The following is a 27,350-nucleotide window of genomic DNA, read 5'->3' as shown; positions in this document are numbered from 1 at the left end:
GCGCGGAGGCGGCCCCCAGGGCGGCCGCGCGAGGGCAGCATCGAGCCGTTCGCCCCTCTAGTCCCTGCAGGGACAGCGGCCGTCCCGGCGTGCCCCGCGCCTCAGGAGGCGGGACTTCCGGCGCGCGGCGCTCTTGTTCTGCAGCCGCCGGAAGCGGCGAGTCTGCGGTCGCCCGGGCGACGGCTGGGTCCGCGCGAGCAGGTAAAGTCTGCGCATAACAGGTAAGGCGCGGGTGGCGCTGGCAGCTCCCGGGCTTTCCCCGCGGAGGGGGCGCTGTCCCGAGGAGCGGACATCCGAGGCCCGGGACGGGGGCGGGGCAGCGTCCAGAGTCGGGGAAACTGAGGCCCGGCATGGCCCCGTCCGGCTGAGCCTGCGCGCGCGAGGATTCCGGGCCTGGGAGCCCCTCGGCTGGGAGCGGGCTGCGGCCCCCGCGGGCTCCGAGGAGGCGCCGGCGGGGCAGTCCCGGCTGCAGGGCGCCCGCGTGCGTCTCGGGGACTGCGCCGTCGATTCTGCGGTGGCCGAGCCTCGGAGGGGGTTTCCCCAGGTCCCGCAGCTAGCAGGAGGCGGAACTGGGCCTGGGCCGGGTCTGTCTCCCAAGCCGGTGCCTAAACGTCCATCGCCCTGGCGCTTCCTGGGGTTCCCTGGGCCAAGCCGAGTCTGAGTGGCGTCCCCGCAGCTGGGTCGGGAGGGACCGCCTGCTGCGTTCCGTTTTGGTGGGCAGCCCTCATGACCAGCCCTTGGGAGAGGGGTGCGGGGAGAGGGACAGCCCCTGATGTTGGTGGCTCAGCACGTGTGACTTTGACCTCCTTCCTGCCCATCATTGCTCTCCTGAGCAACTCGGGGAGGGGAGGCAGCAGCCGCCTCTTGCGTGAGGCTTCCAGGGGAAAGCGTCTCCGCCGGCCCGGAGGCTCTGAACCGGCCTGCGGTCGCTGCCAGCTCTGCTTCTGGCCGGCTGTTAGCTGAGTTTACAGGTTCACAAGCATTTCGGGCATGAACAAGGGGCTTTGTGAAGGAGTGAGGGGACCTGGGCTGCTGATGTGGCTAACAGTGCTGGCGGGTGGATGCTTTGGTTTTGTTCTAGTTGGGCAGCGCCCCAGTCAGTCTCCAGCAGGGAGAGCCATGCCAAGGGCAGGGGAGGGCGTTTCTCTTTGTTGTTGGGTGTTTTGGGCTCCCGGGTCTGTGCTAGTGATTCCTTTAGACTTTCTCTGCTGATGCTTCATTCTCCTACTCCCTCTCTCTAGCGTCTTACTCCCTTCAGACTTCCTAGACCACAGTTCCTAAGGAAAAAGCTTGACAGACATTTGTTCAGTCTCAGGCACTGCCACATTCCAGGTGCTGTTATGGATGCACAGAGAACAGCCAGCCTTGCCTTTGGGTTGCCTTTGAGAGCTTCCTTCCATGGGGGAAGTGCCTGTCACCTGGGCAGTCTCAGTGTGTGTCTCTGAATTTTTCTCAGATGCCCTCTGTGGTCTGGCTCTGTGCCATGGGAGAGCAGGATGGCCAAAGCGGGTCACGGGCTGTGTCCTTGCCCTGTAGTGACTTTGCCTCTGCACCCCCACACTTTCTATATTGGGTGGCCAGTTTCCGCGTGGCTTGGTGGGGGAGCCAAGACAGGACAGTGGGGCCTGCCCTGTTCGTCCACTCCCTGCCTGTGCTGGTTGCAGCCCCAGAGCAGGCGGGAGACGTTCTTGGGGCTTAGGCTCCTGGCAGAGCACAGAGCAGGAGTTCGTGGGGTCTGAGGTTGCCACTCCAGGGCTCCCTGATTCTGGGCCTGGCCTCTTAATCTTTCTCTGGGGAGCCCAGTGCCTGCTGCCGAGCAGACTCCTGCCATCCCCTGTGGGCAGGTGTGTCTGGAGGAGAATGGGATCCCAGCACAGTCTTGGTTTCTAACATTTTGGGGTGTGTTTTGGAGGCAGGCAGAAGTCATGGATGTAGATGCTGAAAGAGAGAAGATAACACAGGAGATCAAGGAGCTGGAAAGGATTTTAGATCCCAGCTCCGCGGGCACCCACGTGGAGGTCTCAGAATCAAGTCTCGAGTCAGATTCTGAAGCAGGTGAGCCCCTTGCACCTGGCCTCCTGGGGTCCTGGTAAGAACAGCTGGTCTGCCCCTGGGTTCCTCTCAGACACATTAGGGTGTGATGGTAACTAGGTGTGGTCTCTCAGGCCTGTAACCCCAGGGACTCCGGAGGCTCAGGCGAGAGTATTGTTCGATCCCAGGAGTTCACGTCCAGCCTGGGCAATGCAGCAAGACTCTGCCTCTAAAAATAATAATAACAATAATAAAACGATGGCTGGTACTGCTTGAACCAGGCCCAATTTTTTGCCAACGCTGGTGTCTGCCTGTACTCCAGCCAGAGAGCTTCTGACAGTTCCATGTTTGCTAGCCCCTGAACCAGCTGACTGTGTGTGTTCCCTGGGCTCTAGTCTTCCCAGGGTCTGGCCCTGGCCTCCTTGGGCCTGTGCAGGGCTTCTGGAGTGGACCATCCTGGGAGGAAGGGGCCAGCACCCGATGGCAGCCTGGACAGTCCATACCTGATGGTCACCACAGCTCACACCCCCAGCATCTCTTCTCTTCACATGCACCACTCCCAATGTGCTCCCCACCCCAATGTGCTCCCCACCCCGCGCTCCCCTTCCCACACGCTCCCCTCCCCATGTGCTCCCCACCACACGTGCTCCCCACCCCATAGGCTCCCCACCCCACAGCCTCCCCTCCCAACATGCTCCCCTCCCCATGTGCTCCCCTCCATACTGCCTTTATCTTCTGAGCCTACCCCAACCCCACCAGCTGCTCCCTGACAGGAGACCTCCCAGCCTTACTTCCCACCTCTCCCAGACCTAGGGCTTGCCTCTGAGGCAACCTGCTATCTTTCTCTGTGGTCAGGGCCTCTACGTCCATGCCTTCCATCTGAGTGACGGAGCTCCCGAAGGACAGGTCCATTTTCTGCTAGGCTTTCTCTGTCTGTCTCTCCAATGCGAGATAGCCTGTGCCGTCCAGTGAACCCTGTGTAGCTTTGTCCTGTGTGCCTGGAGGGCCCCAGTGTGTGGCCAGAGTCTTCTCTATCTAGCTAACCCGGCCTTGGTCCATTGCCCACCCTGCTGTCAGAGAGGGAAGGTCCGCTCATTGCAAGCCTCAGCCTGAGGCGCTCTCACTGCTTCACAGCCCCAGGCCCTCTCCCCTCTGCCCAAGAAGCAGTGGTGAGCTGCGCCCCCACCCCGACCCAGACGCTGGTCACCAACACTGTGTTGCTTGTGTTTCTGACAGAGTCACTGCCTTCTGAGGACTTGGACCCTGCCGATCCCCTGATCTCGGTAACTGCTGGCCTGATCTGGCTGTGCCACTGGGTCAGGCCTGCCAGCACCTTCCAAAGTGGCCTGGGAGGGGGTGTGGTTTGAACTCATATTGGTTTTTCTGCATTATGAAAATGATGCGTGTTTGTTATTAAAAAAAATCAGAAAGTATTTGTCATTGAAATTGTCCCTAGAAATAACCACTATTAACAGCTTGGTGATCACACCCCTTGGCTTTTTTCTGAGTTCATGGCTGTATGCTTCCGTCTCCTGCATGGCATCTGTCACTCATGGAAAGCTGTGAGTTGTGCACCTGGGTCCTGCCCCTCACAGCTCAACGCTCTGTGCCTCAGATTCCTGTGGGGCAGCAGGGACGTTTCCAGCACAAGTCAGCTAACACGAGCAGCTATACAAAAACTAGCTGGTGCAGTGGCACGTGGCTGCGGACCCAGCTACTTGGGTGGCTGAGGCGGGAGGATCACTTGAGCCCAGGAGGTCGAGGCTTCAGTGAGCTGTGATTGCACCACTGCCCTCCAGCCTGGGTGACGGAGTGAGACCCTCTCTCAAAAAAAAGAAAAATACACGAGCACCTAAACAGCACGTGGCAGCCGCTCTGTGAGGCCAGTCATTATCTTGTTAGCTGCCTTTTGTTTACGTTGGAAAACGTTGGCGATTTGCTGCTTCCTTTTTCCACGGAGTTAGTAGATACTGAGTCGCCTCATGTTAGCGTGGCCGTGTGGTCTGCCTTCTGTGGGTGAGCACCCTGCCGTAGCCCGTGGGCGCCTCCCCGGGTCCCGACGGGCGTTTTCACCGCGTCCACTTCCTGGCTGTGCGGAAACTTTCCTCCCACACACGCCTGCTCCCCCTGCTTCGCTGGTGATTCACACCACAGGGGCTCAGGACAGAGTTCAGGGTTCACACCGACGCCTGTGGTCCTGGAGAGCTCCTGCCTCCCAGCAGCCCCAGCCCTGGCGCGTTCCAGGCAGGAGGCTCCACCTGCCGTGGATTAGGACAGGCGCACACGGGCCACCTCGAGAGCAACAGGCTCCGCTCCCAAACTCACACGCCCTCCTGCTGCCCACCAGGGTCACTTCCTGCTGCCACATTGGGTGTTGCTATGCTGGAGCTGCCTCGGTGTCCCAGAGGCCCAGTGATGGGCGCCTGGCTCCCGAGGACAGGGCAACATCCATGTCTCATCCCCTCATGTGCCATTTCTTGCTTGTAACCAGGAAGAAGAAAGGTGGGGTGAAGCCAGCAATGACGAGGACGACCCCAAGGATAAAACCCTCCCTGAAGACCCGGAGACCTGCCTGCAGCTGAACATGGTCTACCAGGAGGTCATCCAAGAGAAGCTGGCTGAGGCCAACCTGCTGCTGGCCCAGAACCGGGAGCAGCAGGTGGGACGGGCCTTGGCCCCCAGTGCCCACGCCTCCCCACCCCCAGAGCCCCCCACAGCTGGACCTCCCAGGTCCAGGGCTCCCCAGCTTCCTGCCTCTCCTCTGCCCTGGGTCCCCTCCACAGGGAGAGTCGCTGCTGCTGGTCCACAGAGGGGTCCCTGCCTTGTGTCTGTCACAGGAGGAGCTCATGAGGGATCTGGCTGGGTCCAAAGGCACCAAGGTGAAGGATGGCAGGAGCCTGCCCCCAAGCACATACATGGGGCACTTCATGAAGCCGTATTTCAAGGACAAGGTCACGGGTGTGGTGAGTGGCCCAGGCCCTGCTCTTGTCGGCAAGGCTCTGTGCACCGTGGGAAGGGCCCTTGTCCCCAAGTCCTGCTGCGGGGAGTCGTGAATTCCCGTGAGTTCAAGATAACATTGGCCAACCTCCTTCAAACTGCCTCCTCCGTGGTGGGCAGGCTGCCCTCTGCTCTGCGTTGGGCTGCCCGGACTGCCCTGTGAAGCGATGAGCGAGCCCTCATGGAGGTGCCAGCGTTGCCTGTGTGAGGCCTGACCTCAGAGGCCTCATGGATTGGCCGGCAGGGTTGCACCTGCCAGCCTCACAGTACGGGAAGACAGGAGGCAGGGGGTCCGAGTCCTTTTGTGGGCTCTGGAAGGATGTGCTGGGCCTGCAGGGAGCACACGTGGTCTGTGCCTGTGGTGATGCTGTGCACCCTGACAGGGGCCCCCTGCCAACGAGGACACACGAGAGAAGGCTGCCCAGGGGATCAAGGCTTTCGAGGAGCTCCTTGTGACCAAATGTAAGAGCCCCAGCTGGCCATGCGGCACCTCTGAACTCGGGGGACCCCTCCCCACGGCCCTGCTTTCCCCAGTTTCTTCTCAAGTTCTCAGACCTTTCTCTGTTGTGATCTCATGGCTCCTTCAGGCCTTGACCACTGGGACTGGCTCCTTGACCCCTGCCTTTCCACACTGAGCAGGTCCTTTCCAGAACGCCAGTCATGCGGGACGGGCCAGGTTGCACTGTACCGTCTTACTCAGTCTCCTTGCCTTGTCTTGGGCCGCAGAGCCCTGGCAGCTCTGCCCGTGAGCTGGCGCCAAGCCTTGGGTGGAGCTATGTCGGTGGGTGGAGGGGCCGCACCTGTGGGCCTGGTATGCTGCTTACTCGCTGTGGGGCCCCCACCACTGCCTGGGGAAAGTGCACACCGACCACGGGGGTGGGCCGTGGAGAGGATCCAGACCCTCAGTGATGGTGTTGTGGCTTCTCCTCAGGGAAAAACTGGGAGAAGGCCTTGCTCCGAAAGTCAGTGGTGAGTGACCGCCTGCAGCGATTGCTTCAGCCCAAGTTACTGAAGTAAGTCTAAAAACAAAGGTCAAAAATGGCCTTCAGGCTGGGTACAGGGTTCATGCCTGGAATCCCAGCACTTTGGGAGGCCAAGGCAGGAGGATCTTTTGAGCCCAGGAGTTCAAGCCCAGCCTGGGCAACATGATGAGACCTCATCTCTTCAAAAAGTAGAAAAAATTAGCCGGGTGTGGTGGTGCACGCCTGTGGTCCCAGCTACTCGGGAGGCTGAGGTGGGAGGATCGACTGAGCCCAGGAGGTCAAGGCTGCAGTGAGCTGTGATCGTACCACTGCGTTCCAGCCTGGGCAACAGAGCCAGACCCTGTCTCAAAAACAAACAGCCTTTCCCAGCCAACAGGAAAAGTCAAGGCTGGCTGATGTGGGCTTGGCAGAGGTTCAGCTCGGCTGCGAGCCTGTTCTCTGCAGCAGGTCCTGCCAGCCCATGGAGAGATGCTGATGCCTGGACTTGATGCCCTTTCCCCCTGAAGGGGGCTTCCTCGTGGCCAGGTGGCCAAGCACAGGATCAGTCCACACAGCCACATTGAGGGGCGTGGCTCGGGGCACGGGGTGGTCCACACAGCCATGATGAGGGTTGTGGCTCGGGGGTGCGGGGTGGTCACCACGGCCATGATGAGGGGTGTGGCTCGGGGGTGCGGGGTGGTCACCACGGCCATGATGAGGGGTGTGGCTCGGGGGTGCGGGGTGGTCACCACGGCCATGATGAGGGTGTGGCTCGGGGGTGCGGGGTGGTCACCACGGCCATGATGAGGGTGTGGCTCGGGGCAGGGGGTGGTCACCACGGCCATGATGAGGGTGTGGCTCGGGGCAGGGGGTGGTCACCACGGCCATGATGAGGGGTGTGGCTCGGGGGTGCGGGGTGGTCACCACGGCCATGATGAGGGTGTGGCTCGGGGCAGGGGGTGGTCACCACGGCCATGATGAGGGTGTGGCTCGGGGCAGGGGGTGGTCACCACGGCCATGATGAGGGTGTGGCTCGGGGCAGGGGGTGGTCACCACGGCCATGATGAGGGGTGTGGCTCGGGGGTGCGGGGTGGTCACCACGGCCATGATGAGGGTTGTGGCTCGGGGGTGCGGGGTGGTCCACACGGCCATGATGAGGGTGTGGCTCGGGGCAGGGGGTGGTCACCACGGCCATGATGAAGGTATGGCTCAGGGCGCGGGGTGGTCCACACGGCCATGATGAGGGTGTGGCTCGGGGGTACGGGGTGGTCACCACGGCCATGATGAGGGTGTGGCTCGGGGCGCGGGATGGTCACCACGGCCATGATGAGGGTGTGGCTCGGGGCGTGGGATGGTCACCACGGCCATGATGAGGGTGTGGCTCGGGGCGTGGGATGGTCACCACGGCCATGATGAGGGGTGTGGCTCGGGGGCACAGGGTGGTCACCACGGCCATCATGAGGGGTGTGGGTCGGGGCGCGGGGTCGGTCCACACAGCCATGATGAGGGGTGTGGCTCGGGCAGCTTCTCTTTTCTGGGCCTTTCCCCGTGCCTGAAACCTGGTGTTTGCTGATGGGATGATACCATGTGACCAAAGCAAGGCACAGCACGGCCTTACTGTTCACACGCGATAGAAGGCGCTGCTGTCCTGATAACTTTGGTCAAAGACAGAGCTGTTCCCAGAGCCCAGAGACCCAGCAGCACCTTGTTGGCCACTCTGTCAGCAGCACAGCGGGTCCCCACCTGTCTTCTGTGCGGCCACCATGAGCTCTCAAGGCAGAGCAGGTGCCTTTAGGATACAAGCTGCCAGGACATTTCTGGGCACTGAGAGGCCTTTGGCCAGGCCAGGGGTCCTGGGGCCCGCCTGCCAGCCATGGCTTGATGTGTATGGTCAGGGTTTGCAGTGACGACGGTGGGTCTCTCCTCAGGCTTGGGGAGAGCTGGGTTTTCCTCCCTGGCCTGCTCGGGGGAGTGGTTCTTTACTGTGACCTCACAGCCTCCAGCCTCACTGGGCACCAGTCAGGACATCTGCCCATGGCTGTGTCTCTGTGCCAGGCACAGGCTGGGAGCTGGGGCACTGAGGCTCCGGAGGGCTGTGCCGAGGCTCTCAGACATGGGGGCCAGCAGGCAGTAGCCTCTGTGTCAGCAGACACTGTAGCTCTTCCCACCCCAGTGGCACCCTGGAGGTGGGTGCTACGGCTTCCTTTATGGGTGAGGAGGCCGAGGCAGGGAGGGTGAGGGAGGCTCGGAATCTCTGCTGAGCTCACACTCTTTGCTCTATACTGCGCAGAGAACCCGTCCCCGCCCCCCAGCAGCCCTTCTGCCTGCAGCCTTTCTGCCTTTGCTCTGCTTTGCAGGCTTGAGTACTTGCACCAGAAGCAGAGCAAAGTCTCCAATGAGCTGGAGAAGCAGGCCCTGGAGAAGCAGGCCAGGGAAGCCAAGAAGGAGATCCAGGACATCAAGTGAGGAGGCCTCCCGGGAGGGCCCAGGGGAGCCCACAGGCCAGGCGTGGCACCAATACCCTCATCCCTTCCTCCAGCCAGCTTCCGGAAGAGGCGTTGCTGGGAAACAGGCTGGACAGCCACGACTGGGAGAAGATTTCCAATATTAACGTAAGTCGGGGGCAGGTCTGAGCCCCAAGCAGCTCGCAGCACAGCTCCCTGTAGCCCGGGTGCGGTTGGAATTGGGTGGTAAGGCCACACCCTCCCTGGCACAGGTTCCGCTGTGACCCCTGCCCACCCGGGTCAGGCACATGTCTGGCAGTTGGTAGTGGTGAGTGGCCTCAGGGCTTTCCCACTGGTGCATGGCCCCCTTTCTGAGACAGTCTGGAAGGCTCCTGGCACTGCATTTGGAGCCAAGTCTACGTATTTGGCCGTGCAAGGCCTAGTGAGTTGGACGAAGATTCCGCTTATTTACAGCCGTGGAAGCCTCCAGCTGGCACAGAGCAACAGCTCAGCCTGGAGCTGCATCTAGGGTGCCCTGGGGTCAGTGGCCTGCAAGGCTGAGTGTCTCTGTCCTTGCAGTTTGAAGGCAGCCGTAGCGCAGAGGAGATCCGGAAGTTCTGGCAGAACTCGGAGCACCCCAGCATCAACAAGCAGGAGTGGAGCGGGGAGGAGGTGGAACAGCTGCAGGCGATCGCGGCTGCACACGGCCACTTGGAGTGGCAGAAGATTGCAGAGGAGCTGGGGGTAAGGACCTGGCCTGGACCCCAGGGGCCAGGAGACCTGAGGGCGTGTGGGCCCTATAGCGGGAGGTGGCTGGACAGGTGCAGGGTCCTCAGTCCTCACTCACCACCAGGTTTCTGTGTGTTGCCACCTCCAGGCTGTGGCCCTGGGGAAGGAGCCTGCCCAGCCCTCTCTGCCACTAGGCTGTTGCCGCAGCTCCCCTGGGCCTTCATAGTCCCCCAGGTCTCCCCATACAGCAGTGCATGCCCAGCTTACCGGAGTCTGTCTCCTTCCTTATTTCCCGTCTTCCTCTGTCTCTATCAGCCTCGGGAGTTTGTTCTGTTGATGTTTCTAAGGGATGCTTTTTCCTAGTGTGAGTTCTTGCCGCTTTTCTGGTTTCCTGAGTAAGGGCTCAGTTCTTTACTGACTTGTGTCTCTTGTCTTGATAACGAGGCTTGTTAGGCCACACTCTTCTGGGAGCAGCTTGGTGTGAACTGTTCTTTTCGTAGATTTCCAGAGTAGCTCTAGTTTCCATTTTTATTGCCTCTTTGGACCTAGGTTTATCTAGGAATGTATGTTTCCATTTTTAAATAGTTGGGTTCCTGGGAGTTCTTGTGGTGGTTCTTTATCTGAATTTGATTGGAACATGAACTAAGGGCGTGATGTGTAAAATCTCCATCTTTCAAATAGGTTATTTTTTTTATGGCAGAGCACCTGATTATAGCAGACCAAGCTAAACTTGCCAAAACTGTTTTTAAGAAAAAGGAGTATTCTCTGTAAGTAGGGCCTATCAGCTATTAAATTGAGTTTGCCTTTAAAGATGTTTAATTGTGCCAGACGCAGTGGCTCACCTCTGTAATCCCAGTACTTTGAGAGGCCGAGGCCGGTGGATCACCTGAGGTCTGGAATTCGAGACCAGTCTGACCAACATGGAGAAACCCCGTCTACTAAAAATACAAAATTAGCTGGGTGTGGTGGTGCATGCCTGTAGTCCCAGCTACTCGGGAGGCTGAGGCAGGAGAATCGTTTGAACCCAGGAGGGGGAGGTTGCAGTGAACTGAGATAACGCCATTGTACTCCAGCCTGGCAACAGAGCGAGACTCCATCTCAAAAAAAAAAAAAAGTTTAATTCTGAAAAGTTATGTTGATGTCACTTGACTATGTTCTGACATCATAATATTAAAAATCAGTTTTTCGGCCGGGCGCGGTGACTCATGCCTATAATCCCAGCACTTTGGGAGGCCGAAGCAGGCGGACCACGAGGGCAGGAGATTGAGACCATCCCGGCTAACACAGTGAAACCGCATCTCTACTAAAAATATAAAAAATTAGCCGGGTATGATGGCAGGCACCTGTAGTCCCAGCTACTCAGGAGGCTGAGGCAGGAGAATGGCGTGAACCCGGGAGGTGGAGCTTGCAGTGAGCGGAGATCGCACCGCTGCACTCCAGCCTGGGCGACAGGGCGAGACTCATCTCATAAATAAATAAATAAGTATATATATAATTGTCAGGTTTTCTTTTATATATATTTTGCTGCTACATAGTTTGGTAGACACAACTTTTTTTTAATCAAGGTCTACTTTCATTTTTTGTTTTTTATATTTTTTAAGTTCAGGGGTGCGCGTGCTGGATGTGCAGGTTCATTTCGTAGGTCAGTGTGTGCCATGGTGGTTTGCTGCATAGAGCAGAGCCCATCACCCAGGGGTTCAGCCCAGCATGCATTAGCTCGTTAGCTCTTTTTCTTTCTTGCTTGCTTTTTTTTTTTTTTTTTTTTTTTTGAGATGGAGTCTGTCTCTGTTGCCCAGGCTGGAGTCAGTGACACAATCTCAGCTCACTGCAACCTCTGCCTCCCGGGTTCAAGCGATTCTCCCACCTCAGCCTCCCGAGTAACTGGGACTACAGGCATGCACCACCATACCTGACTGATTTTTGTATTTTTAGTAGAGATGGGGTTTCACTGTATTGGCCAGGCTGGTCTCGAACTCCTGACCTCGTGATCCACCCGCCTTGGCCTCCCAAAATGTGGGATTACAGGCATGAACCAACTCTCCTGGCCGCATTAGCTCTTTTCCATGATGCTCTCCTCCGCCCCTACCCGCCACCCCCCACTCCCCACACACATAACTTTTTATGTAATTAGTAGAGACCTGGTCTTGCCATGTTGCCCAGGCTGGTCTTGAACTCCTGGCCTCAAACACTCCTTCTGCCTCATCCCAAAGTGTTAGAATCACAGGTGTGAGCCACTGTGCCCAGCCCACATAACTTTATGATGACTGTTTTTCGTTGGTTTTTTTTTTTTGAGACAGAGTCCAGCCCTGTCGCCCAGGCTGGACTGCAGTGCCACGATCTTGGCTCCCTGCAGCCTCTTCCTCCCTGGTTCAAGCAGTTCTCCTGCCTCAACCTCCTGAGTAGCTGGGATTACAGGTGCCTGCCACCATGCTCAGCTAATTTTTGTATTTTTAATAGAAACGGGTTTTCACCATGTTGGCCAGGGGTCTCAAACTCCTGACCTCTAGTGATCTGCCCGCCATGGCCTCCCAAAGTGCTGGATTACAGGCGTCAGCCACTGCACCTGAGGTCTGGCCATGATGACTGTATTTACTTTGCAAATTATGTTTTTTTAAAAAGTCATTATCTCTCTATTTCCCTTATTCTTTTTGAGCTTAAATTCCATCTTCCTGGTAGAAACGTCGCCACTCTTGCTTTTTTTTTTTTTTTTACATTTTTTGTCCATCCCTGTATTTTCTTTTTTTTTTTTTTTGAGACGGAGTCTGGCTCTGTCGCCCAGGCTGGAGTGCAGTGGCGCGATCTCAGCTCACTGCAAGCTCTGCCTCCCGGGTTCGCGCCATTCTCCTGCCTCAGCCTCTCGAGTAGCTGGGACTACAGGGACCCGCCACCACACCCAGCTAATTTTTTGTATTTTTAGTGGAGACGGGGGTTTCACCGTGTTCGCCAGGATGCCTGACCTCGTGATCTGCCCGTCTCGGCCTCCCAAAGTGCTGGGATTACAGGCGTGAGCCACCGCGCCCGGCCCATCCCTGTATTTTCAGCCTTTTAACGCATCATCATTTCCAGGTGTTTTCATGAAAGCAGCGTGCCGCTGGGTTTCGCTTTCCCCCCCTGCCTGAGCAGCCTCTGGCTTTGTTGGGAGGTTGGGTGTTTCTGGTGCCCTCCCTGGCTCTGGCGTGTTGAGTCCATTTTACTTGGTGGCCTCTTTTCCTTCCACTCTGTCTTGCCGGTTTGCTGAAACCGTAAGTCCAGTTTTTCTCCTTGTGATTTTTGGGAATTCTGTGTTCCATCCATTAATGGCTTTTTCTTCTTGGAACACGTAGTCACACATGCTTCTCTGTTAATACCAGAAAGCGCAACGCCAGCACTTTCCCCGCCAGATTCTTTCTCCTTCCTGGGAAGTGTTTTTAGTAACTGTCAAAGCCAGGCTAAGGCCTCAGCAGCCTCCCTCTATCCTCCCTCCAGCCTCACTCCATCCTCCCTCTATCCTCCCTCCAGCCTCACTCCATCCTCCCTCTAGCCTCACTCCAGCCTCACTCCATCCTCCATCCTCCCTCCAGCCTCACTCCATCCTCCATCCTCCCTCCAGCCTCCCTCCATCCTCCCTCCAGCCTCCCTCCAGCCTCACTCCATCCTCCCTCCAGCCTCCCTCCAGCCTCACTCCATCCTCCCTCCAGCCTCCATCCTCCCTCTAGCCTCACTCCATCCTCCATCCTCTCTCCATCCTCCCTCCAGCCTCCCTCCATCCTCACTCCAGCCTCCCTCCAGCCTCACTCCAGCTCCGTTTGAGAGCTGCTGCTCTCAGCTCTCCCAGCAGGGCCCAGCTCTGAATCCCGCCCCACCCCCAGTCCTTTGCCTTCCCGGATCCTTCGGCAGGCTTGGGATAGGTGTGAGAAGGGTCTCTCTTTCCACTGGTTGGGAAGCGCCAGCTTGAGTATAGGAGGATGGGTGAGGCCTCGAGTGTGTTGATGCTCCCAGAAGCGCTCCCGTGTGGGCGTGGGGGCGAGGTTCACACATGTTGACTGGGATTGCCCTGCAGCTCGCACACCCCGGGGTGGTGGTTTTGTTTGTGGTGAATGAGTCTCAGATTGACCTGTGCTGTAGCGAGCTGGGAAGGATTTGGTGGGGAAGAAAGCCTTGGAAGCAAAACTCATAGTTTGGCAGCACCACGTCCAGCCCCGCTCCCCTCTGCCACCCAGCAGCTCACTTCAGAGAACAGGGTTCAGGTAACACAAACTTCACAGCTCAGCACACCGTGCCTAGCCCTGCGCGCCCTCTGCCACCCACAGCTCACTTTCAGAGAACAGGGTTCAGGTAACACTCATCAGCTCTTGGAAAACCCCTTCCCATAAGGAGATGCGTGAGGAAAAGATCTGGGCAGGTGGTCCACCGTGCGGACTGAGGGTGGGTTTGCTGAGCTGAGCCACGCAGGGAAGCTGGGAGAGTCATTTTGAGGCACTCCCTTCTGAGGGCGTCTCCTGAGACACAGACACCACACCAAGGGCTGTCCTGTACCTCCTCTACCCCACACCCCTCAGCTGCGAGATACCCTAGAGCTCGAGAAGGGAGAGAAGGTGCTAGCAGCTGCATTTAAAGAACATGCCACACACAGAGCAGCACATCTCCCAGCCCTTGCCAAGCTGGGAGTTTCTGTTGAGTGAGTTACAATGTGGTTTTGGAGTCATATCAGTTACCTACTCTGAATTTTTTTTTTAATATTTTCTTAAGTGAAGGTTTGATTCCTCTCTCACCTGGTCCTTTTTGGTCCTGTTTAGTGAGTGTAGCGTGTTCTTACCGTTACCGTGGGGTGCTCTCCATCAGCCCACAGGAGTCTGGGAGGAGGAGAGCTGGAGTCTGCAAAAGGGTCACTCCAGTGGCTCACGGGCCTGTCTGTGCCCTGGGGCACTCTCAGAGCCAGATCTGGACATCCTGCCGCACAGTAACACTCATTTGCTTTTGTTTGGGACTTGGGAAGACCAGCCGCAGCGCCTTCCAGTGCCTGCAGAAATTCCAGCAGCGGAACAAAGCCCTGAAACGCAAGGAGTGGACGGAGGAGGAGGACCGCATGCTCACGCAGCTGGTGCAGGAGATGCGCGTTGGCAGCCACATCCCCTACCGCAGAAGTGAGGCCCCTCCGCCCCGACGGCTCTCAGTCTGTCACAAGGCCCCACATCAGGACACTGGAGGCTTGCAGGGAAAATTCACAGAGAGGCAACAAGACAGGCGAGGGCTTAGACAGTCCTGGCTATTCCACAGTTCGCTTCTTGGTGACTAAAGTGACTTTTTTTTTTTTTTTTTTTTTTTTCCCCGAGATGGAGTTTTGCTCTCATTGCCCAGGATGGAGTGCAATGCCATGATCTTGGCTCACCGCAACCTCCGCCTCCCGGGTTCAAGCGATTCTCGTGCCTCAGCCTCCCAAGTAGCTGGGATTACAGGCATGCGCCGCCATGCCCAGCTAATTTTGTATTTTTAGTAGAGATGGAGTTTCTCCATGTTGGTCAGGCTGGTCTCGAACTCCTGACCTTAGGTGATCTGCTGGCCTCTGCCTCCCAAAGTGCTGGGATTACAGGCATGACGCCACCGCGCCTGGCCAGAGTAACTCTTTTCTGTGTGACCCATCTGGAGGGTGGGTGTCTCGGCCCCATGGAACCCCCTTGTCCTTAGCTGTCTACCGAACAGAGGGTGGGTGTCTCAGCCCCACAGGACCCCTGTGTCCCTAGCTATCTACTGTATGGAGGGGTGTGTCTCGGCCTCACAGGACCTCCCTGTCCCTCTGCCTCTAGTTGTCTACTATATGGAAGGGAGAGACTCCATGCAGCTGATTTACCGATGGACCAAGAGCTTGGATCCCGGCCTGAAGAAGGGGAACTGGGCCCCGGAGGAAGACGCTGTAAGTGTGCGGGCCCTCGGAGAGCTGGGCTCTGGGAGGGTAACGCGGCTGTGCTCAGTGGTGGGCTCTGGGAGGGTAACGCTGCTGTGCTCAGCGGTGGTCCCTTCTCTGACTGGGTTTGGGGTGGGGAGGCTGTGGCCGTTCTGCAGAGGCTTCACTTGTCTGCCTGTCCCTTCCTGCAGAAGTTGCTTCAAGCTGTTGCCAAATACGGGGAGCAGGATTGGTTTAAAATCCGGGAAGAGGTGCCAGGTAGGAGCGATGCCCAGTGCCGAGATCGGTGAGTCGCACAGCGCTGGGTGAGGGAGGGGCTGGTGTGGGTCAGTGGCGAGGTTCACTCTCGTGTAGGCTGTGGGCAGGCTGGGCGACGGCGGCCAGAAGTGATTTGCTGTCACAGGAGCAGGGCGTGGCCTGTGGGTGCTTGGTGTGCCAGGGTTGGCCCAGATAAGCTATTTTTTCCAACCCTGACTTCTTTATTGCTTATTTGCCCAGAGCAAGGCACAGCCTCCACTTGAGACAACTCCCTGGGCAGCTTTTCCTGACCCTTATTGTCTGAGTTCTCTCAGACTGCAGATGGTCAGGACCCCTGGGCAGACAGCTGCAGCTCTCTCCTTTTCCTGCTTGTTGTCCTTTCAAAAACAGCTTCATTGAGAGAATTCACACACCATGCAGTGCGTTCATTTAAAGTGTATAGTTCAGAAGCTGGGTGCAGTGGCTCACGCCTGTAACCCCAGTACTTTGGGAGGCCAAGGCAGGTGGATCACTTGAGGCCAGGTCAACATGGCAAAACCCCGTCTCTACTCAAAATACAAACATTAAGCGGGCGTAGTGGCGGGCGCCTGTAATCCCAGCTACTTGGGAGGCTGAGGCAGGAGAATCGCTTGAGCCTGGGAGGCGGATGTTGAAGTAAGCTGAGATTGCGCCGCAGCACTCCAGCCTGGGTGACAGAGCAAGACTCTGTCTCGAGAAAATACAAATTAATTAATTAAAATGAAGTGTAGAAGGCCAGGTTCAGGGGCTCACGCCTGTAATCCCAACACTTTGGGAGGCTGAGGCCAGCAGATCACCTGAGGTCAGGAGTTTGAGACCAGCCTGACCAACAAGGAGAAACCCCGTTTCTACTAAAAATACAAAATTAGCCGGGCATGGTGGTGCATGCCAGTAATCCCAGCTACTCGAGAGGCGGAGGCAGGAGAATCTCTTGAAACTGGGAGGCAGAGGTTGTAGTGAGCTGAGATCACGCCATTGCACTCCAGCCTGGGCGACAAGAGTGAAACTCCATCTCAAAAAAAAATGAAGTGTAGAGGTCAGTGGTTTTTAGTATTTAGTATTCATTGAGCTGTGCAGCCATCATCACAATCAGTTGTAAAACATTTCATCGCCCCAAAAAGAAAGCCGTTCAACAACAAAAACAACCCAATCTAAACGCGGGCAAAGAACTTGAATGGCTGTCTCTCCAAAGAAATGCACAGATGGCCAGTGAGCATGTGCAGTGACGCCCGGTGTCATGAGTCATTAGGGAAGTGCAAGTCAAAACCACACACACGTTGGGATGGCTGTTAATTTTTTTTTAAAAAAAGTCACTGTGTTGGCAAGGATGTCGAGAAATTGAAACCTTTGCGCATTGTAGAATGGTCCAGCCTCTGTGGAAAGCATGGCAGTTCCTCGGAGAGTTAAACATAGAATTACACCCCCAAGATTGATAAGCATAAAACCCAAAAGAATTGAAAGTAGGAACTCAGATACAACAATGTCCACAGCAGCAGCGTTCACAACAGTAAAAGGCCGGACACAGCCCAAGTGTTCATCAGCAGATGAGTGGAAAACAACATTTGCATACAAGGGAATATTATTCAGCCTTAAAAAGGGATTGGCAGGGCTCGGTGCCTCACGCCTATAATCCCAGCACTTTGGGAGGCCAAGGCGGACAGATCACGAGGTCAGGAGTTCAAGACCAGCCCGGCCAATATGGTAAAACCCTGTCTCTGCTAAAAATACAAAAACTAGCCACGCATGGTGGTGGGCACCTGTAGTCCCAGTTACTCAGGAGGCTGAGGCAGGAGAATCGCTTGAACCTGGAGTCCCAGTTACTCAGGAGGCTGAGGCAGGAGAATCACTTGAACCTGGGGGAGGCAGAGCATGCAGTGAGCCGAGATCACGCCACACTGCACTCCAGCCTGAGCTACAGAGCGAGACTCTGTCTCAAAAAAAAAAAAAAGGAGTGGGATTCTCATAAAAATAACCACATTTCTGTAAATTCTGGTACAACGTGGACGAACCCTGAAAGCATTCTGAACATTTGCTTGCACTTTTTTACATAGATATCTATTCATTTTTCTCAACTGTATCCTGTGAGGGAAATTGCTGGGGCAGTGGTAACGCTGTTTTTAACGTTTTGAGGAATGACCAGACTGTTTTCCAAGGGGTTGAACCATTCCGTATTCCCACTAGCAACCTATGAGGGTTCTGGTTTTCCACACTGTCACCAGCACTTGTGATCTGTGATTCTAGCCATCGTAGCAGGTGTGAAGTGGCGTCTCGTGGTTTTGACGTGCGCTTCCCTGTGGCCGATGTTAGCGGGCGTGAAGTGGCGTCTCGTGGTTTTGACGTGCACTTCCCTGTGGGTGATGTTAGCGGGTGTGAAGTGGCATCTCGTGGTTTTGACGTGCGCTTCCCTGTGGCTGATGTTAGCAGGTGTGAAGTGGCGTCTTGTGGTTTTGACGTGCGCTTCCCTGTGGGTGATGTTAGCGGGTGTGAAGTGGTATCTCGTGGTTTTGACATGCGCTTCCCTGTGGCTGATGTGGAGGCTCTTTTTCATGTGGTTGGTGACTGTTCATAGAAATAGATTTTTAGAGAAGTATCTCTTTAAGTCCTTTGCCCATTTTTAACGTTACTTGTCTTGGTATTACTGACTTGTAAGAGTTCTTTGTATGTTTCAGATACAAGTCCTTTACCGGACACGTGATTTGCAAATGTTCTCTCCCAGCCTGTACGCGGTCTGCCTACTTATTTGATGGTGTCCTTTGAGACACAAAAGCTTTACTTTTGATGAAGTCTACTTTCTCTATCGTTTTCTTTTGTTGATTGCACCTTTAGTGTCGTATCCAAGAAACGACTTCAGTGTTGTATCCAAGAAGCAGCTTGGGGCAGCGGTGGGTGGCATCTTAGCATCTAAAATGTTCTTTGCTTTTCATGTGACTTTCAGGTATCTCAGGAGATTACATTTCAGCTTGAAAAAGGGACGGTGGAATTTGAAAGAGGAGGAACAGTTAATTGAATTAATAGGAAAATACGGTGTTGGTAAGTTGTTGATAGTTTGTTCTTTTAGTTTCTTTTTTTTTGTTTTTTGTGTCTTAGAAAAGAGATCAAGATAAAGACAGAACAAGCTCTGTCGTCCAGGCTGGGGTGTGGTGGCGCGACTATAGCCCACTGCAGCCTCAAACTTTTGGGCTCAAGCCATCCTCCCGCCTCAGCCTCCAAAGTAGCTGGAACTGCAGGTGTGTGCCACCACACCCAATGAGCTGTGTTTTATAGCTAAGTCTTTGCTTATATTTGCAATGTCTCCTTAGAGTAAATCCTAGCTGTGCTATTGCCATGTTCAAGGACACACCAGATAGTACGGCTCTGCCCTGTGAGAGCAGCACCCGTGCTTCTCCCGCTGCCCCACACTGTGTGAAGAGCGTGAATCGTGGGAGATGGCTGGTGCAGAAGCCTTGGGGGGAGCAGATATGTGAAGGCTGTGTGTGTTTAGGGACGATTCTCCTTCTCAGTTACACTTTTGGCAGAACTTTCCTAAGGGGCTGAGCATCCAGTGAGAATCAGATGCTGCCAAATTGTCGGTGCCCGACATGCTTGACCCCGGGTTCTTGCCCAGCGTGAGGATGCACCGGAGGCCCCACTCTGATGGGGCCCACAGCAAGTCTCCTGGGGAACAGCCAGCCTGTCTTGGGGAAGAATCTTTGGATGAAGCCATTTCATGGGGTTTGGCTTTTGTAGGTCACTGGGCAAAAATAGCTTCTGAACTGCCCCATCGGTCCGGCTCCCAGTGTCTGAGCAAGTGGAAGATCATGATGGGGGTGAGCCATTCGCTCTTTCCTTGTCTGAAACCAGATCGCGGCCTGGTCGATGGGTCCAGCAGGCAGGAGGAGGGGAGGGAGGTGGAGGGCAGGGAGACAGGAGCGAGCAGGGGGGCAGGAGGAGGGGAGGGGTCGGGGGGCAAGTGGAGGGGGGGCCAGTAGGAGGGGAGGGGGGCAGGTGGAGGGAAGGGGGGCATTCGGTTTCTGGCCTTGGCATTTCTTCTGGGTGGCCAAGGGCAGAGGGAGACCTTGGCCTCGGCAGTGGCTGCCCTTGACCCCAGAGGCGCCCCACTTGGGCCTCTCCCCAGAGGGCTGGCCTGCTTGCTGCCTTCATGGGTGAACTGGGGTTGCCAAGGCCTCTAAGTAGCCCTTTCCTCCCCTCAGAAGAAGCAAGGTCTCCGGAGGCGGCGGCGGAGGGCCCGTCACAGCATCCGGTGGAGCTCCAGCAGCAGCAGCAGCAGCAGCAGTGGCAGTGGCGGCAGCGGAAGGGGCAGCAGCAGCAGCAGTGAGGAGGAGGAGCCAGAGCCAGAGCAAGCACAGACTGGGGAGGGTGACAGAGCGCTGCTGTCCCCACAGTATGTGGTCCCGGACATGGATCTGTGGGTTCCTGCCAGGCAGAGCACCAGCCAGCCATGGAGAGGAGGGGCAGGGGCCTGGCTGGGAGGCCACGCTGCCTCCCTCAGCCATCCCAAGGGATCCAGTGCCAGCCAAGGTGGCAGCAAGGAAGCTTCCACCACAGCCGCGGCTCCTGGAGAGGAGACGAGTGCAGCGCAGGTCCCTGCCAGGGCCCACAGCCCTGTCCCGAGAGCTGCCCAGGCCTCCCACTCGGCAGACACTCAGCCGGTGGGCGCAGAGAAGCAGGCCCTCGAGGTAGGCCCTGGCCCCGGTGCGCCATGGGAATGAATTTTCGTCACTGCGCGCCGGGGCTGACGCTCGGGGATGGTGCAGCAGCAGGGGCCCCAGGGTTCGTGCGCATCAGAACGCGCTGCTTCTGGCTGAGCTCTGGAGAGCTGCGCGTGGTGGGGACTGTTGGGGAAGCCTCCATTTTTCCCAGTTCGTTGATTGTTTCAGGGATATGGCTGAATGGGCACTTGGACCTAGAGGCATCTCTGAAACGTTTCACCCCCAAGTCAGGGTTGGGGAGGGCAGAGGCAGCAGCGGGAGAAGCCCCTCCTCCCTCCCCGTGAGCCTGTGCACCTGGAGGCCCTCCCTGGGAAGGGCCTGTCCACCCACTTAGGACCAGCCTGGCTCATGGTGCGTCTGCCCGTCTTGGTTGGTCTTCACCATGTCAGGCCCTAGGTGCAGGCCCATCTCTGGCCGTGCCTGTGGGAGCAGTCAGAGTTGAACAGGCTCGTCTGTCCTGGGAGTTGTTGGCGGGGACAGTGGACACTGAAGCTACTGGCAGAGCCAAGTGCATGGCACTCGCTGCCACACAACCAGCATCTCCCTAGGCCGGGGCGTCACCTGGAAGGGCTGCTGCTGTCAGCCTGAGGAACTGACTGGGGGGCGTGGGACCCTGTTAGTGTCCCAGGAGCCAGGCCTTGCGGGGAGGCCCTGCCTGGGGACCCCACACTTCCCATGGTGGACGTTCCCATGAGGCAGAGCAGCTGTGCACAGCCACGCTTTGGAGCCTGCGTGAAGAGGCGGTTGCATGTGGGCGGTGAGGGGGAGGCCCCCATGTGCCCCACACACCCCACGTGCCCTGCCTCAGGCCAGTTTCTTATCAGGGAGGGAGGCTGACAGTGCCTATGGAGACCGTGCTGAGGGTGCTCAGGGCCAACACGGCTGCTCGGAGCCGCACACAGGTGAGGCCTGCCGCAGACACCTGCACCCACACCACCACGCACCCCGCCCTGGTCTGAGTGATTCCTCTCCCTGCCAATCATGCCCTGACGGGTGGAGGGCAGCACTGGCCACCGGGCAGGGTCCACTCCAGGGGCCGAGCCTGGCCAGGGGCCCCAGGTGCCGCCTTCTCTTTACAGAAAGAGCAGCTGAGACAACTGCCCCTGCCCACCTCGTCCCCAGGGGTCAGCTCTGGTGACAGCGTGGCCCGGTCCCACATGCAGTGGCTACGGCACAGAGCCACCCAGAGTGGGCAGCGGCGCTGGAGACACGCTCTACACCGGAGGCTCCTGAACCGCAGGCTGCTGCTGGCTGTGACCCCTTGGGTGGGGGACGTTGTCCTGCCCTGCACACAGGTGCCCCAGAGACCCGCCGCAGTGCAGACTCAAGGTATGGCCTAGGGCTCCTCTGGGGGCTGGGGTGAGGGTGAAGAGTACATCCAGCCTAGCAGACGGTGGTCACTTGGGGAAGTGGCCTCGGCAGGGGAGTCTTTTTGGGAGGGCCCCACCTCTGGTCAGCTTCCCATCCCTGAAGGTTTTCAAAACACCCAGTCAGAGCCAGCCCTCCCTTCCTGCCCCACCACTCTTCCTGGGCCAAGCACATGGCAGCTGGGCTAACATTGTTTTGTGTGGTGACAGGGCTTAGAGGGCCCACCCTTGTCCAGCCGTGGCTGTGGGGTGCTGGTTCCAAGGCTTCCCTCCCACGCTGGCCTGGCTCCCAGTCTTGAGGGCTCCCAGAGCCTCCTCGAAAGGCCCGTGGGAGCTGGAGCTGCTTTCTACCTGTCCCCCTGTACCCGTGGGCGCCGGGACCATTTCCACTTCTCCCCCTGTGCCCACAGCGGATGGCCTCAGGGAGCAGCTGCAGCAGGCCCGCCTGGCCAGCACCCCTGTGTTCACCCTGTTTACCCAGGTAAGCTACCTGGGCAGAGCTTCGTTTTCCTTGGCCTTGTAAAAAGTTCTTGGTGAAGTTTTGAAATCTGCAGTAGATTCATTCCTTAAAGTCTAGTTATCTAAAGTTTTCTAGTCTTGAAAATGTACTTTCCATGCCTTACACTGTTAGCAAGTGAATGTGGAAGGGGGTGCCAGCTACAGCGTGCACTGTCCCCGACTAAACAGTGTCTGGGGAAGGGGGTGCCCGGGGCCCCAGTATGAGTGGAAGATGCCAGGGAAGGAGAGCAGGCCTGGGGCTCATGGGAGGCCCTCCTGGATGTCCACAGCCTCACTGCCTCCCTCGCGTCTGCATCAGACGGGAGGCTAGCACAGCCTCAGGGCTGCCCCGGGCTCTGCCTAGGCCTCTGGAGCTTCTGAGCTGCTACCGAAAGCAGCTGCGGTTAGGCCGCCTCCCGTGTCCCTCAGCTGTTCCAGATCGATACTGCCGGCTGCTTGGAGGTCGTCCGAGAGAGGAAGGCCCTGCCGCCCAGGCTGCCCCAGGCTGGCGCTCGGGACCCACCAGTGCATCTTCTGCAGGTAGCAGACGCTCGGGGTGAGAAATGAGGGTGACCCCTGCCTGCCCCACCTGCTCCGCCGTAACCCCTTGGGGAGGCATCTGTACTTCCCACCTGAGGGGACGCAGCCCTGAGAGGCCGGGGGAGGTCAGGCAGGTGCAGGTCGGGGCTGACACTGGGGCCCACGTGGCTGTGTTCCCCCATGGCCCTGCTGGGTGGTCATGAACATGGGCGGTCTGCTGGGGGTGCCTGGTTCTTGCCTTTCTGCTCCAGAAACCAAACTCACACAAGTTCAGCGAGGCCTCACCCCGAGCCCCGTCACGTGGGGGTGGGGTGGCAAAGCAGTGTCACTCACTGGAGGAGCAGGGACAGCAGTGGGATACCCCTGGGCCTCCAGCTCCCAGCCCCCTGCCTTTCCTTGTGGACCCCACCCTGTCCCCAACCCCCCGGAAGAGCTCTCAAAGGCGCCCTTGGGAGGAGCTGCACTGAGGGGGTGCACAAGGCCAGGCCTTTGCCTGCTGTTGCCACATGCTTGGCTGCTCCTGTGGCCCCGGAGTTCCTGCAGAGGAGTGTGGGAGGCCAGCAGCAGCCCTTGGGGCCTCGTCCCCATTTCAGGGAGTGGCAGGGGACAGCCCAAATGCTAGGAGAGGTGGTCCAGGCCCGCGAAGGACGTCTGAGCTGCTGACTCTCCTCTCCTTTTCCAGGCGCCCTCAAGTGCTCAGAGCACCCCAGGTAACCCTCTGCTTCTCTGCCCTGGTGGGGAAGAAGTCTCACCTGGCCCTGGCTTTCACCTGCAGCCCCCAAGCAGCACAGCCTGTGGCCCCTGGTGACAGAGATCCCTCGAGTCCCAACACAGGGATGAGAGTCTGGCTGGGCCAGCTTGGAGCTCCTTGGGCCCCCCTTGCAGCCCTGAGGCTTCCTCAGCATGGGGCCCGGAGGCAGGGGTCGTCTCGAGCGAGGGTCCGCCCGTGCCCAACGCCAGCAGCATCAGACAAGGCCTGGGCTCCCAGCTGGTCTCAGCCAGCATAATTGGCTGGGCTTCCCAGAGTGCCCACTGCCCTGGTTTTGACCGGAGCGTTGGGGTCTGGGGTAGCTACTGTGACTCAGGAGACCCAGGACATGCCACTTGACCCCTTCTTGGCTCAAGACCCTAGACTCCTCATGGGATCCCTCCTGATGAGGGGATGGCAGCGAGGGTCTGTCCCTGGGCCAGATGCCTGGGGCTCATCAAGCATGGGTCTTTCCTCCCCACAGGCCACCTCTTCCCAAATGTGCCAGCTCAAGAAGCCTCAAAGAGTGCCAGCCACAAAGGGAGCCGAAGACTGGCGTCCAGCCAGGTGGAGGGCACCCTACCCCAGGCGTCCCCACTGGCTCCGACTGGCCCCCGGCCCAAGCCCAAGACTGTGTCAGAGCTGCTTCAGGAGAAGCGGCTTCAGGAGAAGCGGCTTCAGGAGGCCCGTGCCAGGGAGGCCGCCCGGGGCCCGGTGGTGCTCCCGTCCCACCTGCTGGTCTCCTCGCCTGTGATCCTCCAGCCCCCTCTACCGCACACCCCACACGGCCGCCCAGCCCTGGGTCCCACTGTCTCAAATGTTCCACTCTCGGGGCCTGGGACCCCCACAGCAGCCAAGCCTGGCACTTCAGGCTCCTGGCAGGAGGCTGGGCCTTCAGCCAAGGACAAGAGACTCTCCACCATGCAAGCCCTGCCCCTCGCTCCTGCCTTCACAGGGCCCGAGGGCACAGCCCCTGCTGCTTCTGGAGCCCCTGGCCTGGGCCCCAGCCAGGTCTCTGTGAGCTGCCCTGGGAGTGGTCTCGGACAGTCGCAGGCCCCCAATGCATCCCGGAAGCAGAGCCTGCCTGAGGCATCACCCTTTCTCCCTGCAGCCCCCAGCCCCACCCCACTGCCTATCCAGCCCCTCAGCCTGACGCACGTAGGCGGGCCACGTGTGGCGGCCAGTGTCCCCCTGCCTGTCACCTGGGTGCTCACAGCCCAGGGGCTTCTCCCTGTTCCTGTGCCAGCTGTGGTGGGCCTTTCCAGTCCAGCAGGGACGCCTGGCCCCACAGGGCTGGTGGCCACTCTGCTGCCTCCCCTGACTGAAGCTCAGGCGGCCCAGGGCCCCGGGGCCCCAGCGTTGAGTAGCTCTTGGCAGCCCCCAGCCAATGTGAACTCAGGACCACAGCCTTCCTGCAGGACAGTCCCCCCAGCCCCTGCCACACACGCCGCCTCCCAAAGTCCTGCAGAAGTGGATGACAGTGTGGCTGTTGTCCCTGGAGAGGCCCAGGTGGCCAGGGAGATACCTGCACCCAGGACATCCTCCCAGGCTGACCCCCATGAAGCAGAACCCCCCTTGCCCAGGAGGCTGCCACCCCTTGGTGGTGTCATTCCAGCAAGTGAGCCAGGGGGGACGCTGGGGTCCCCCTCAGAAACACAAGAGCCCAAGGGGCTGGACCTGGAGAAGCCATCCCTGCCCCAGCCTGGGCCTGAGAAGGGGGCCCTGGACCTGGGCCTGCTGTCCCAGGAGGGTGAGGCGGCCACACAGCAGTGGCTGGGAGGGCAGCGTGGGGTGCGGGTACGTCTTCTGGGAAGCAGACTGCCCTACCAGCCCCCGGCCCTGTGCAGCCTTCGAGCGCTGTCCAGCCTCCTGCTCCACAAGAAGGCCCTGGAGCACAAGGCCGCCTCCCTGGTGGCGGGGGGCGAGGCTGAGCGGCCAACTGGAGCGCTACAAGCCTCACTGGGGCTGGTGCGGGGGCAGCTCCGGGACAACCCAGCCTACCTCCTGTTGCGGGCGCGGTTCCTGGCGACCTTCACCCTCCCTGCGCTCCTGGCCACCCTGGCCCCCCACGGCATCCGCACCACCCTCTCAGCAGCCTCGATAGCAGGCTCCGAGAGTGACGATGAGGACCTCCTGAGCGAGCTGGAACTCGCAGACAGGGACGGGCAGCCGGGCTGCACGGCGGCCACATGCCACATTCAGGTAAGGGGTGTGCCCGGCCCCACTTCCCCACGGCAGGCGGCGGTCCCTGGGGCGCCCTTGCCTGCCTACGGCGGTGGGATGGGGGCCGGTAGAAGTTGTGGGCAGGAAGGCTGGCTGCTGGGTGTCTCAGGAGGAGGAAGCTGGCTCTTGGCCTGCCCAGTTGCGTGTAGATTCTGCAGAAGTGGCCTCCCTTTGGGGCAGTGTGGAAAAGAGAAGAGAGGCCTCATTCTCATGCAGGAGCCTCCGGCTGTCCTGGTGCTGCCCAGCCAGGTGGCCTTGTCAGTGAGAAGCTCTGGGGCAGATGCTCACCCAGCTCTGAGCAGGGTGGGCCATGGGCACAGTGGAGGGTAGTGGCTGTGTTTGTCCCTGGATTTCTGGGGTCCCAAAAGTCCCTCTCAGCTGTCACCTCTCTCAGTATCCTTGGGAAGTTTTCGAAGCTCTGAAGGCAAAACCATGTTCGGAACCCTGAAGCAGAAAGCACGTGGATGGGGCCCCCAGAGAGGCCTTCTCACCTGGTGCCAGGGTGCCCACTTGCAGCAGCCGGTGGCTGGCCTCCCTGAGAAACCACCAGAAGCAGGCAGCCTCAGCCTGAACCTGTGGGCCTGTCGTAGGGAATGTGGCAGGCCTTCCATCTCTCCCCAGGGTTGTGCTTCACAAGTCACTAGGCTGAAGTGAGGGAGGAAGCAATGCCTGAGAGTGGGCGGAGGACCCCGGCCGGCCAGGGGAAGAGGCCCCCCGTGCCACATCCATGTACAGCCTCCTGCCCTGCCGGGGTGTGATGGCCGCCCCATGGGGGAGCAGGAGGCCTGCCACAGGGATGGCTTAGACAGGGTCAGAGCCCCTGAGGGAGGGAGAGCACAGTCATGTGTGGCCCCAGGAGTGCCTGGAGTAGCTCCTGCCCAAGCTGAGGGTGCCCGGTCCCAAGTGGTACACTCGCCCACAGGGCCCCTTCTCCCTGTCCCTTCCTCGCCCATCATGGCGCGGGGGATGGGGGTCACTCGGGTCCCCACTGCCTGGATTTTGTTTCAGGGACCCCCAGACTCTGGTAGATGCTCTGCCTCCTCCTGCCTGGATGCTTTTAATGACCTTGATGTTGACGACCTTGATGTGCTCAGAACCCGGCATGCCAGGCACACCCGGAAGCGGAGGCGGCTGGTGTGAGCAGCAGGTGAGTCCTGAGTGGGGAGGCCGCTGCCCCACGGCCCAGGGGACAGAGTGGTCCAGACAGGGGGTCTTGCCTCTGCTCGGCCTTCAGCGCCCACAGCAGCTGTGCTGGGTTAGGTGGGCAGGTCCGGGGTCCTGGAGGCCCTCCAGGGGGAGAAGCATTTAACCTACATCCTTCCTGCTGGCCACCCGCGCCTCGGGCCTCGGCACCCCTGCGCCCCTCACCACAGGTTTGTTCCCTACCTTTGTTGGGGTCTGGGCTCCTCCCTGGCCGCTGTGCTCTGGTGGTGCCCGGTTCCCGTGCATCGCTCCGTCATCTCCCCACCATCACAACCACAGCCCACCGGGCTGACTTCACTGCTGGGGCCCTGGTGCCCAGACAGCAGGTGGCCTGGCCCTTGGCACATGTGGGTCAGGTTCACCAAGCAGACCAGGAGTGACTGGCGCTGGGGTGGCCTTGGTTCCTGTCTGTCTGTCCTAGCACTGTCTGGGGTCTGGCTGGGGTCGAGGGCACCCCACCATCTGGGTGTTCTGTGTTCCAGGACAAGCACGCCTCAGAAGCCCGTGGCCCTGCTGACGAGAAACAGCCCACACCCAGCCTGCGAGAGAGGCAGCCAGAGGCCAGGCATCTGCTGGTCACCCACCGACCAGGTCCGCAGTGAACAGAGGCAGGCCTGCCAACTGACCGTGTGGCACGGGGCACAGCTGTTCCCCAAGTGTACACCTGAACACTTGGAGGAGTAAAGTTCTGTTTTTAATTGTGGAGCCGGACACAGGCTGTTGTGGTTTTATTGTCCTGAGA

The 27,350-nt window shown here is 58.7% G+C and overlaps 1 protein-coding gene across 4 annotated transcripts; it reads left to right on the top strand.

Moving 5' to 3' along the window:
- The first annotated feature begins 77 nt into the window (after positions 1–77).
- SNAPC4 (small nuclear RNA activating complex polypeptide 4) lies at positions 78–27,319 on the top strand. Of its 4 annotated transcripts, none has more exons than XM_037987019.2 (24): positions 78–201; positions 1,917–2,055; positions 3,268–3,314; positions 4,523–4,690; positions 4,869–4,994; positions 5,412–5,490; positions 5,960–6,041; positions 8,348–8,452; positions 8,530–8,602; positions 9,014–9,178; positions 14,139–14,286; positions 14,947–15,053; positions 15,236–15,330; positions 18,256–18,350; positions 19,047–19,126; positions 19,511–19,996; positions 20,854–20,931; positions 21,109–21,358; positions 21,807–21,877; positions 22,324–22,434; positions 23,117–23,144; positions 23,667–25,384; positions 26,414–26,552; positions 27,091–27,319. In XM_037987019.2, the coding sequence occupies exons 2-23, from the start codon at positions 1,926–1,928 to the stop codon at positions 26,543–26,545; spliced, it is 4,374 nt and encodes a 1,457-aa protein (XP_037842947.2). In that variant the 5' UTR covers positions 78–201; positions 1,917–1,925; the 3' UTR covers positions 26,546–26,552; positions 27,091–27,319. The 4 variants fall into 4 exon arrangements, with proteins under 4 accessions (XP_037842947.2, XP_037842948.2, XP_037842949.2 ...); XM_037987020.2 differs by having other exon boundaries at positions 120–221; XM_037987021.2 differs by having other exon boundaries at positions 148–221; positions 1,913–2,055.
- Positions 27,320–27,350: the final 31 nt, after the last annotated feature.

This window comes from Chlorocebus sabaeus, chromosome 12 (assembly GCF_047675955.1).
Source record: "Chlorocebus sabaeus isolate Y175 chromosome 12, mChlSab1.0.hap1, whole genome shotgun sequence".
Taxonomy (NCBI): Eukaryota; Metazoa; Chordata; class Mammalia; order Primates; family Cercopithecidae; genus Chlorocebus; species Chlorocebus sabaeus.
The sequence above is the reverse complement of the archived record's forward strand: the minus strand, read 5'-3'. Positions and strand labels throughout refer to the sequence as shown.

Bases quoted from the DNA above. Each gene is read 5' to 3' on its own strand.
- SNAPC4 (XM_037987019.2), top strand. From the start codon at position 1,926: ATGGATGTAGATGCTGAAAGAGAGAAGATAACACAGGAGATCAAGGAG. The intron at 19,997-20,853 runs GTAGGCCCTGGC...GTTTCTTATCAG, and splicing joins CAGAGAAGCAGGCCCTCGAG to GGAGGGAGGCTGACAGTGCC. The intron at 22,435-23,116 runs GTAGCAGACGCT...CTCCTTTTCCAG, and splicing joins CACCAGTGCATCTTCTGCAG to GCGCCCTCAAGTGCTCAGAG.